Raw genomic sequence first — 12250 nt, forward strand, 5'->3', positions numbered from 1 at the left:
ACGTTTAGCTGACTGATCGACAGCTCAAAACGGTCGAGTGCGCGGACGATGGCCTCAGGAGTCAGGAACCACATGCGACAACATGTCTGGAAAGCTTCATAGCATGTGAAGAATCCCTCCGGGGGATCCTCCGCACTCTCCCAATGCACTGGGACTCGAAACACAACCCCGCTCGGAACTCTGTAAAACTCCCGAAGGGTCTTAAGATAGGCGGGAGAGGTCCTGCTCCGAACGGTAGGATCAAGCTGCATCGCGGGTCTTGTGGGATAGAAGACTTCGGGCGGAGGAGTTACCGAACCGCATAAAGCGTCCCAGTACGCTTCCTTCTCTTCTTGCTCGACCTCGAATTCCTCTTTGGGAACAATCTCCTCATTGGTACAAGGATTGCCAGAAGATGATTGAGGGGAAGTCTTTTTCTTAGAGGATCTCTTTCTTGAAGTCATTTTTTCAAAGACAAAAACTTTGACACAAAGGTAAAGAGAGAGAGGATAAGATAAATTTCTACCTTGGAGAAATTTTTTTGTGAAGAGAAGTTAATGAAGACTTTGAAAAAAAAAACTTACTCCACCTATATATAGGAAAAAAAGGTACTATTCATTCTCGGACTTTCGGCAAACGATTACGTCTAATTCCATCAAAACAAGTCATACCGCAAGCTAGGACCTCACACCCAGGTCCGCGGATCCTAGCTAGCTGGGGGGCTAACTGTTGGGGTCAAAACCGGTCACGACGGAATCAATGCCTGAAAGTTCCCGGAAAACCAACTCTCGATCGATCCTTGAAAACTAGACATTCCCGAAAAACGGTTAATCAAGTAAAAGACAGTTTTTCGCGGATGCGAACCGAGGAATGTCAAGAAGAGGATCAGTCTGGATGAGGTCTCGATCGTAAGCGAGGACCATCTCAACCGAGGTCACCTCGCCCCTGGGCGAGGACGATCCGCACCGAGGTCACCTCGCCCATGGGCGAGGACGACCCACGCCGAGGTCACCTCGCCCATGGGCGAGGACGACCCGCGCCGAGATCACCTCTCCCATGGGCGAGGACGACCTGCGCCGAGGTCACCTCGCCCATGGGCGAGGACGACCCGCGCCGAGGTCACCTCGCCCATGGGCGAGGACGACCCGCACCGAGGTCACCTCGCCCATGGGCGATGACCGACCTCCTGTCCCAAAAATGTGCATCCTCGTCTAAGTTCCCGTAACACAATCCTCGGGCCCTTGGACGCAATACCCATGTCTCGTCTCGCTTATGATTTTAAAAGAAAGACTTCGGGAAAAGTTATAAAAACTTGGTCGTCGAAATTGATTCCGGCCTGCCGTATAAAACGACTATGGTTAGCTTGAACACCAGTTGCCTTAACTATACGGGGAATTGGAATCCTTTCGGAAAAACCAACGGCTGTTTCTTAGGAAAAATCGTAAAAAAATCTAAGTCCCAAAATGGCCCAAAAGGGGCCTGAACCGCGGCTAAACGGCCCACTTACGATTTTAGAACAGGATTGAGCCTAAAGCTGATATGACGGTATATTTTTTATTCGCTGGAAAAGATAAATGTCAAGTTTCCGAAGATAATCATGAAGGGTGACGAAAAATGGAAAAGCCCGTCTCGCGACGAATCCGGCCCAGGAAGAGGTGCAAACTGACATAGAGAGAGTATATAAGGAGGGCTTAAGGCGAGGAGCAAGGGAGAGCTTTCTCAGAGCAAACTTAATATTTAGAGCAATTTAGGCATTTTTCCGTTTTTACTACCGAGCTGCGACTCGACTAGGTTAGAACTTACGGGGCTAGACTAGCGAACGTACCGACAGCTCTCGTGGCCTACGATCTTACCTGTTGTTCACGCTCAAACGCGAATTCGGAAATAAGACCTCTTTGTTCTCTTTTCGCTCTTTTACGATTTATTACTTTCGACTCTTTCATATTGATTGTGTTGTGCGTGGCCCAGCAGATAACCGGGACCTTCAGGGAGGCTAGGTTAGCTTGGCTTTCCTCCGATTAACAAATCTCGACGGTGTGAATTCCGTCTTCCTAGGCAAGACTACTACCGTACCTGTTTGGATTTCGCATTCTACCGCTTGGAAGCTGGCCACTATCGAGTTCTTATGCTGTATTCTACTTCTGCAGGAAGTCACTGACAGGCTTAGAGGGTGCTGGTGTGGGTGTTGTGACCCAAGTGCCAGGCTTACGCTGCTTTCCACGTCTGGAGAAGCAGGATTTAGATTGCTCCATGTGTTTCACAGTACTTTTGCAATGAGTATATACCATGTGTTCCCTGTATCGTGTAGCTCGTTGCGTTTTAATACAGGTACTTTTCACATTGGTACTCTGGGGACCCCGATGCACCTTAGGCGGCACAGGGGTTTTAGGTAGTTTTGACAACATACTCAGGCTTGCGCATACCCATTCCTGCTTTATGTCTCATACCCGTTTTGATTCTTTGTGGGCGTGCCACTGTGGTCGTGCCACTTTTGTGAGGGTTGGCCAGGATCGGAGGTCTCTGGAGACCTGATCCAGCTCGTATGCCCCTTTAAGTATAGTGATTTTCCCTCTACTTTTATAGTCGGAACTATTTTATTATCAGCTTTGTCCGGAGACGCTTAGCATACATAGGAGTAGGAAATCATAATGCTTAAATAGTATATAGTAGTATAAATATCATGGTCCGGAGACCGTATTAAAAATGATAGGCTTTGAGGTGCAGGGCATTCCAGCAGTTAGGTTGTATTTTACCTTTGCTATCTTGCGGCCTGTAGGCGCCTGCTCTCCGCACCTCGATGACCTTATAGGGTCCTTCCCACCCTGGGGTGAGTTTCCCCGTTTTTTTTTCTGCTCGTCGTAGAACCCAGTCCCCTTGCTGGAAGTTTCTGGTTCTGACTTTCTTGTTGTACGTCCTGGCGACGTCTTGCTGGTAGGACCAGTTTCTTAATCGAGCGGCCTCTCTTTTTTCATCGAGCAGGTCGAGGCTTAGCGCCAATAGCTCGTTGTTTTCCTCCAGAGAGGTAGATCCGGAGAGCGTTGTTCTTACGTGCATCTCTGTAGGTACAATGGCCTCAGAGCCGTAGACTAGCGAGTAGGGGGTTTCCCATGTTGCTGTTTTTGGAGTGGTCCGGTAGGCCCAGAGGACTCTGTGTAGTTCTTCCACCCACTTCCCGTGAGAGCCCTCCAGTCGCTTTGTGAGCATGTTGACCATTATTTTGTTTGTGGACTCGGCTTGTCCGTTAGACTAGGGGTGTCGGGGTGTGGAAAAAGTTAGTTTTATGCCCCAGTCCAGGCAGAACTCCTTGAAGTTGTGACTTGTGAACTGGGGTCCATTGTCGGTGACAATCTCGTGGGGGACCCCGAAGCGAGTGATTACGTAGGTCCACAGGAACTTGCGGATCTGGAGATCTGTTATGCGGCTGAGCGCTTCTGCTTCGACTCACTTGGAGTAGTAGTCAGTGACTATCAGAAGGAAGACCTTCTACCCCGACGCCATAGGGAATTTCCCTACTATATCCATGCCCCACTTTCTGAAGGCCATGGTGAGCTTATGGACTTGAGGTTATCCGGGGGGAGCTTGGAGACTGGAGCGTGCCTTTGGCATTGGTCGCAGTGCTTGGCTTGTCTGTTGGCGTCGGCGGCCATCGTGGGCCAGTAGTAAGCAGCCCTTATGACTCTGAGCACCAGACTTCTGCCGCTAGAGTGGGATCCACAGTCTCCTACGTGTAATTCTACAAGGATTCTAGCGGCTTCTTGGGGTGTGACACACCTTAGGTACGGGCCAGAGAAAGACCTCCGGTATAGTTTCTGCTTGGAGATACAGTACCTCGCGGCTTGCTTCTTGATCTTTCTGGCCTCGCTACGGTCTTCCAGGAGGGTGTCGGCCTCCAGGTACCGAATCAGGTGGGTCATCCAAGTTCCGCCTTCTTCGACAGCTGAGACCTCCTCTGATTGGGGTTCCTCCATGGTAGCTGGCCATTGAAGCACGAGCAGGGGGATACTCATCTGGCTATTCGTTTCGAGGGCGGACCCAAGATTGGCTAGGGCATCGGCTTGTGAGTTCTGTTCCCGGGGGATTTGAGTGAGTTTACAGCTCTTGAACTTCTTGATTAGCCGTTGAGTGACCGCCAGATACTGGATTATGTTGTCGTCTTTTGCTTGATATTCCCCTTGTACCTGGTTAATTATCAGTTGGGAGTCACCAAAGACCTGGATATTCCCTGCCCCCATTTGGTGAGCAAGGTTTAGGCCCGCGATTAGGGCCTCATACTCGCTTTCGTTGTTGGTTGCTTTGAAGTTGCATCTCACGACCCTTGAGGCTGTATTCCCCGTTGGAGAGGTAAGAACTATCCCTACTCCAGCTCCTCTGACGTTGCTGGATGCGTCAACGTGTAGGATCCATTCTCCTTCTTCCTTAATCTCGCCTTGGAGGCGTATCTCCTGCTCCAGAACGGGGAGCAAGGCAGGGGAAAATTCAGCCACGAAGTCTGCTAGGACCTGTGACTTTATAGCCGTGGTGGGTCAAAATATTACGTCGTACTCCCCTAGTTCCACGGCCCATTTGGCTAGGCGTCCGGAGACTTCAGGTTTGTGGAGGACCAACTTTACAGGGAATGAGGTAACAACCACAATTGGATGAGCTTGGAAATAGGGTCGGAGCTTGCGAGCGGCGACTATCAGGGCTAAGGCCAGCTTTTCGAGGTGGCTGTAGCGGGTCTCCGCGTCCAGGAGAGCCTTGCTTACATAGTAGATTGGTAGCTGCATGTTCCCCTCCTCGCGAACTAAGACGACGCTCACGGCGTGTTCGGAGACTGCTAGATATAGCAGCAGGACTTCACCGAGTAGTGGCTTGGACAGGAGAGGAGAAGTGGTAAGATACGATTTCAGCTCTTGGAGGGCGGATTCGCATTCTCCCGTCCACTGGAAATCCTTCGGATTCTTGAGAGTTCCGAAAAATGCGTGATTTTTGTCGGAGAGTCTAGAGATGAATCTGCTCAAGGCTGCCATCCTTCCCGTTAGCTTTTGAACCTCCTTGACGTTCTTCGGGGCAGGGATCGAGTGGATGGCCCTGATTTTCTCCAGGTTCGCCTCGATGCCCCAGTGGGTTACGATGTACCCGAGGAACTTGCCAGAGTTGACCCCGAATGAGCATTTAGCCGGGTTGAGCTTCATGTTATGTTTCCTGAGGGTGGAGAAGGCTTGCTGCAGGTGAGATATGTGTTCTTCCACTTCCAGGTATTTAACCAGAATGTCGTCGATGTAGACCTCCATGGTTCTCCCGATTTGGTCCGCGAACATCATGTTCACTAGCCGCTGATAGGTCGACCCCGCGTTCTTTAGGCCGAAGGGCATAACCTTATAGCAGTAGATCCCTCTGGACGTCATGAAGGACGTTTTCGCCTGGTCTTCCGGATGCATGAGTATCTGATTATAGCCAGAGAACGCGTCCATGAAGCTCATCAGCTGGTGCCCCGCGGTGGCGTCCACCAGCTTGTCAATATGAGGTAGCGGAAGGGGTCCTTTGGACATGATTTATTGAGGTCCGTGAAGTCAATGCAGACTCTCCACTTCCCGTTCTTTTTCTTGGCCACGACGACGTTGGCTAGCCACTCTGGATACTATGGTTTTAGAGAATAGAGTAGGTATTGAGAGATTAAAGGTAGATTAGAGAAGGTTAAGGGAGATTTGTAGAGAAATTAGGTAGTAATCATGTCTAGAGAGATAATCCCAAACTTGTTAATTCATTAATCTGATCAGAGTTTACAATATATATGGAGATGCAACAATAGGATGAGGGTTTCAGAAGAGGCACTATTACAAGGGATAAGATTTTGCTTTAATTCAAACCATCCAATGAGCTTCTTCCTTGTGTATAAAGCTCCTTTTGCTTTATTCGGCCCCTTTACAGCCTGTCACGCTCCTCATCTTCCCTTGCAACGGTCTGATGCCTTAGCCAAGTGAATAAGGCTTCTCTTTACCATCCAAAGTTACTCGGGTAACTTTGGTTTAACCTTGGTCGATGTTTCACCCGTCCAAGCCTGTACGGCTATGTACGGCCTCGCCCAAGTCAACCCATTCCTCCTAAGCTTATCCCTCTTCATCATACTCAACTTCTCATGTCTTTCTCTTCCCATATATTGATCTCATCTCAAAGCTCTCCCTCAAGCTTAGCTTTGTGAAAGTCTAAGCTTGGATAGCCATTAGATCTTCCTCATTAAAAACCTCACCAAGGAAAACCCATTGGGACAAAACCTTGATGAGGGAAAAAGAGTAAAGACCTCATAACTTAGGGGATCAGCTCCTTCCCTTCCCAAGATCTATGAGTCCCAATCTGATGTGAATGGACTCCATAGTCTTTTGTCTTGCTGCCTTGGTGAACACATCTGCCAACTGATCTTCACTTCTTGTATAACATGGCAAGATCACCCCCAAGACTATCATCTGCCTCACTTTGTGGCAGTCTACTTCAGTGTGCTTTGTCCTCTCATGAAACACTGAGTTTGTAGCAATGTGAATAGCCGCCTGATTGTCACAATGCATAGTCATTGGTGTTGCTTGCTCGATCTCCAAGTGCCTAAGGATCCCTTTGATCCATACCAACTCGTTGGTAAGCTTTAGCATAGCTCTATACTCAGCTTCAGCACTAGAACATGATACAACCTTTTGCTTCTTACTCTTCCAAGTAACCATGTTTCCACCAATGAAAGTGCAGTAGCCTGTTGTTGACCTTCTATCTGCTCTATCACCAGCCCAATCAGCATCACAATAACCCACAACTTCAGTGCTTCTATTGCAGCCCATCAATATACCAAGCCCTTGAGTTCCATTCAGGTACATGAGAACTCTCTCCACCATGCGGCAATGATGTTCTTTTGGAGCTTGCATATGCTGGCTTACTTGATTCACAGCAAAGCATATGTCTGGCCTGGTGATAGGCAAGTATATCAGCTTCCCCACAAGCTTCCTATACAGCTTTGGATCATGGAACAGCTTGCTGTCTTCAATCTCCCCCTCACGTGGAACCTTGTACCCATCCTCCATGGGCATCTTGGCTGTTCTTCCTCCATACGCACCAGCATCCTTCAAGAGATACAATACATGCTTCCTTTGAGAGATGAATAACCCTTCTTTGGATCTGCACAGCTCAATCCCAAGAAAGTACTTCATCTCTCCCAAGTCTTTTATATCAAATACCGATTTCAGAAACTCCTTGGTGGATCGGATTCCTTCCTTATCACTGCCTATTATGATGATATCATCCACATACACAAGCAAGACAATGATGTCTGATGGAGTAGTGAGAGTAAAGAGAGTGTGATCAAGCTCGGACTTCCTGAAGCCTTTCCCATTCAGTGTTGTGCTTAGCTTATTGTACCATGCTCTAGGTGATTGCTTCAACCCATAAATGGCTTTCTTCAGTCTAAGAACATTTCCCGGCTCACCATCCCTTCAAGGCCCGGAGGTGGTAGCATATAGACTTCATCTTCAAGCTCTCCTTGGAGAAAAGCATTCTTCACATCCATTTGCCAAAGATCCCACCCAAGGTTAGTTGCAACAGATAGTACAATCTTAATGGTATGGAGTTTCGCAACAGGTGCAAAGGTATCAATGTAGTCCTCTCCATAAGTTTGTGTGAAACCCCTTGCTGCCAGCCTTGTCTTGCGCCTATCAATCTTTCCATTAGGCAAGTACTTGATAGTGAAGATCCACTTGCATGACACAGCTCTCTTTCCTTTAGGTAACTCACTCTCATACCATGTATCATTTCTAATCATAGCATCAAACTCAGCATCGACTGAATCCCTCCACTCTTTAATCAGCATTGCTTCTTCATAGCTTCTTGGCACATTGCTTCTTCATAGCTTCTTGGCACATTGCTTTCATCTAAGCTCACCATAAAGGAGTAGTGATCTTCTGGAAACTCAGCAAAGGAGCACACAGCTTGAGAAGGATGCTCCACAGCCTGGGCATTGTAGTACACTCTTGTGTTTACCCAGTTGGAAGCATCCCTCTTTACCCGTGTGCTTCTTCTCAAAGGAACTTCTACTTGTTCCTCAACAGTTTCTCCTTGTATCTGGATGTCTTCTCCAGCTTCCTGATCTTCATTCTGAACTTCTCTTACTGATTCCTCTCCACTTTGAAAGGAGAATCTGAGCCTTGATCTTATAGACCTCCAGCTTCTTCTAAGCCTTGATCTTCTAACTCTCCAGCTTCAGATTCACTTCCCCCCTCATATACAAAGTGGAATGGTTCTTCAGCGGCCACTGGAGTAGGCTCTTCACGCCTGCTCTGATCCTGGGACACGCCAATACAGAGTTCTTCTAGTATCTTTCTCAAACTAGCAGCTCTATCTGATGGTTGAGAAAGCCCTTCAAGCTCCTCCAAATTCTTCTCTTCATAATACCCTTTATCTTCCATGAACTTCACATCCCTAGACACCAAGACTCCTCTAGCAGTGGGATCGAAGCACCTGTATCCCTTTTGGGATGTGGAATAGCCAATAAGCATAGCCTTGGTGCTCTTTGCTTCAAGTTTGTTTCTCATCTCACCCGGCACCAGTACATACCACACACAACCAAATGTCCTCAAGTGATCCAGAACTTGTCGACTCTTGTTGAGTACCTCAAATGGAGACTGATCCTCTAGGATTCTGGTTGGTATCCTGTTGATCAGATAGCAAGCAGTCATCACAACATCACTCCAAAATCTCTTAGGAACACTCTTGTGTGACATCATTGAACGAGCTACTTCCATGAGATGTTTGTTCTTCCTTTCAGCAACTCCATTCTGTTGAGGAGTGTAAGGACAGCTAGTCTGATGTAGAATCCCATGTTGAGCTAGGTGATCTTTGAATGCGTGGCCTATGTATTCCCCACCATTATCTGACCTAAAAATCTTAATCTTGGCATGATAATGGTTAGTAACATAGCTTTGAAATTTTTTTAAATGCATCAAAAACCCTATCTTTTGTTTTAATGAGTGTTAACCAGGTGTATTTGGATTTTTAATCAATGAATGTGACATAATACTTATAATCATCCCTAGATAAACAAGGTGTAGTCCAGACATCTGAGTGAATCAAATCAAAGCAATTCTCATAAATATTAGATGATCTTTGAAACACAGTCTTACAATGTTTGCCCAAAATGCATGCCTCACAATCATTATTTTTAAACATGACAGCTGGTAACATAATGCTTAAAGCCCTAACATGAGGATGACCAAGCCTAGCATGCCACAATGCATCTTTACTTAAGGAAGAAACATAACTAAATGAGAAACAAGAACTAGAAATGGGACTAAGATCTTCAAGCATATAAAGGTCTCCTTTGGTTGCTCCTTGCCGAATCAACTTACTACTCTTAATATCCTGAAACTTCAGGTGGGAACCGGAATTCACACCGTCGAGATTTGTTAATCGGAGGAAAGCCAAGCTAACCTAGCCTTCCCTGAAGGTCCCAGTTATCTGCTGGGCCACGCACAACACAATCAATATGAAAGAGTCGAAAGTAATAAATCGTAAAAGAGCGAAAAGAGAACAAAGAGGTCTTATTTCCGAATTCGCGTTTGAACGTGAACAACAGGTAAGATCCTAGGCCACGAGAGCTATCGGTACGTTCGCTAGTCTAGCCACCTAAGTTCTAACCTAGTCGAGTCGCAGCTCGATAGTAAAAACGGAAAAATGCCTAAATTGCTCTAAGTATTAAGTTTGCTCTGAGAAAGCTCTCCCTTGATCCTCGCCTTAAGCCCTCCTTATATACTCTCTCTAGGTCGGTTTGCGACTTTTCCTGGGCCGGATTCGTCGCGAGATGGGCTTTTCCATTTTTCGTCACCCTTCATGATTATCTTCGGAAACTTGACATTTATCTTTTCCTGCGAAATAAAAACTAGACCGTCATTTCAGCCTTGGGCTCAATTCTGTTCTAAAATCGTAAGTGGGCCGTTTAGCCGCAGTTCAGGCCCCTTTTGGGCCGTTTTGGGACTTAGACGTTTTTACGATTTTTCCTAAGAAACAGCCGTTGGTTTTTCTGAAAGGATTGTGATTCCCCTTATAGTTAAGACAACTGGTGTTCAAGCTAACCATAGCCGTTTTATACGGCAGGCAGGAATCCATTTCGACGACCAAGTTTTTATAACTTTTCCCGAAGTATTTCTTTGATAATCCTAAGCGAGACGAGACATGGGTATTGCGTCCAAGGGCCCGAGGATTGTGTTACGGGAACTTAGACGAGGATGCACGGTTTTGGGACAGGAGGTTGGTCCTCGCCCATGGGCGAGGTGACCTCGGCGCGGGTCGTCCTCGCCCATGGGCGAGGTGACCTCAGCGCGGGTCGTCCTCGCCCATGGACGAGGTGACCTCGGCGCGGGTCGTCCTTGCCCATGGGCGAGGTGACCTCGGCGCGGGTCGTCCTCGCCCAGGGGCGACGTGATCTCGGTTGAGACGGTCCTCGCTTATGATCGAGACCTCATTCAGACTGATCCTCTTCTCGACATTCCTCGGTTCGCATCCGCGAAAAACTGTCTTTTACTTGATTAACCATTTTCCGGGAATATCTAGTTTTCAAGGATCGATCGAGAGTTGGTTTTCCGGGAACTTTCAGGCATTGATTCCGTCGTGACCGGTTTTGACCCCAACAGTTAGCCCCCCAGCTAGCTAGGATCCGTGGACCTGGGTATGAGGTCCTAGCTTGCGGTATGACTTGTTTTGATGGAATTAGACATAATCGTTTGCCGAAAGTCCGAGAATGAATAGTAACCTTTTTTCCTATATATAGGTGGAGTAGGTTTTTTTTTTTCTTTTTTGCAGCGAACATTATATTCTCTGCGATCCCCAGGGACCTGTTTGCTAAGCGCGATCTTCTCCGCAATGGTCCGTTCTTTTGGGATTCCTTCACCCTATACATGATCCGAAATACAGTGGTGCTCTACCGATCGCGAGGCATCTCCCGACGCTGCATCAGACATGGACGAGCCACACCCCGACGATGTTCCCGATCAGAGGGAGAGAGTTAGGCCCCGAAAGGACAAGGGAATCGCTCTCAAAGACAGAAACTTTGTCTCGGAAAATCTTCTGCTACCCAGATGGAACCCGGGTTTCACCCCGGGTGATGGGAGTGGAATGTTGGGGTCAAAAACGGTTAAGACGAAGTTAACATTCAAAACGTCCGAAGAAGAAAATGAGAACTTTCTTTAACAAATACTTTTTCGAAATAGATTCTTTCTTACGAAAAGCTTTGCGGAGGAAACACGAGAGATCGGACAAGAGCTCGAAAAAGGTCGCTACACAACGACCGAGCGCATGTTCCGCTCGGTCGCTACGTAGCGACCGAGCTCGAGCCAAGCCCGTTCGCTACGTAGCGACCGAGCGTACGTTCTGCTCGGTCGCTACGTAGCGACCGAGCTCGAGCCAAGCCCGGTCGCTACGTAGCGACCGAGCTCGAGCCAAGCCCGGTCGCTACATAGCGACCGAGCGTCCGTTCTGCTCGGTCTCTACGTAGCAACCGAGCTCTTCCGAAACGTCGATACGACATTAATCCATGCATTCTCGTCTACCCTTTGATGCTATCTCCCGAAGACCGTAGCGAACCTATTTCATGTTTCTTGCCATTCTAAGTCATCGATCAAACTTTACGGTAAAAACCGCGGAAAGTTCGTTCTTTATCGAAAGAAGCCGGAATAAACGCTTCGAATCAGAAGACGGCCCAAAGGGACCTAAGACATGACTCGAGGCCCAACTTATGATTTCTTAATCAACAGCCTGTAAGCCGCATGACGGTTTACGCTTGGTTTGTAAGGAAAGATAAATGTCAAGTTTCCGCGGATAAATACGAAATTTTGAAGATAATTACGAAGATCGGAACAAATGGAATATCTCCATTTTTATGCTATGACAGCTTAAGGCCAGAAGAGGAAAAGCGTAAACCGACCTAGGAGCCAGTATATAAAGAGTCCTAGGCGAGAGGCATGAGGAGAGACTTTTTTCGGAGCAAACTTAGCACTTAGAGCGATTTAGGCATATTTCCGTTTTTGTTATTTTGAGCTGCGACTCAATTAGGTTTAGCCGTCTTAGGGTTGCTAGAACTACGAATCTCGCCGACAGCTCTCGTGCCCAGGCTTATACCTTGTTGTAACGCTCAAACACGAATTCAGAATAAGATCTATTTTGCTCTCTTTTTACGATTTTTGTACTTTGTCGTTGATATCTCGTGTTCTGATTGCTTAGCGTGTGGTATTAACAGATCTCCGGGACCTCTGGGAAATTAGGGTTT

At 47.4% G+C, this 12250-nt stretch overlaps 1 protein-coding gene across 1 annotated transcript; it reads right to left on the reverse strand.

Moving 5' to 3' along the window:
• Window positions 1–2676: 2676 nt before the first annotated feature.
• Window positions 2677–3192, reverse strand: LOC125587174. Its single transcript, XM_048757353.1, has one exon. The coding sequence runs from the start codon at window positions 3190–3192 to the stop codon at window positions 2677–2679; it is 516 nt and encodes a 171-aa protein (XP_048613310.1).
• Between the last annotated feature and the right edge of the window lie 9058 nt (window positions 3193–12250).

Source organism: Brassica napus, chromosome C5, assembly GCF_020379485.1.
Source record: "Brassica napus cultivar Da-Ae chromosome C5, Da-Ae, whole genome shotgun sequence".
Lineage (NCBI taxonomy): Eukaryota > Viridiplantae > Streptophyta > Magnoliopsida > Brassicales > Brassicaceae > Brassica > Brassica napus.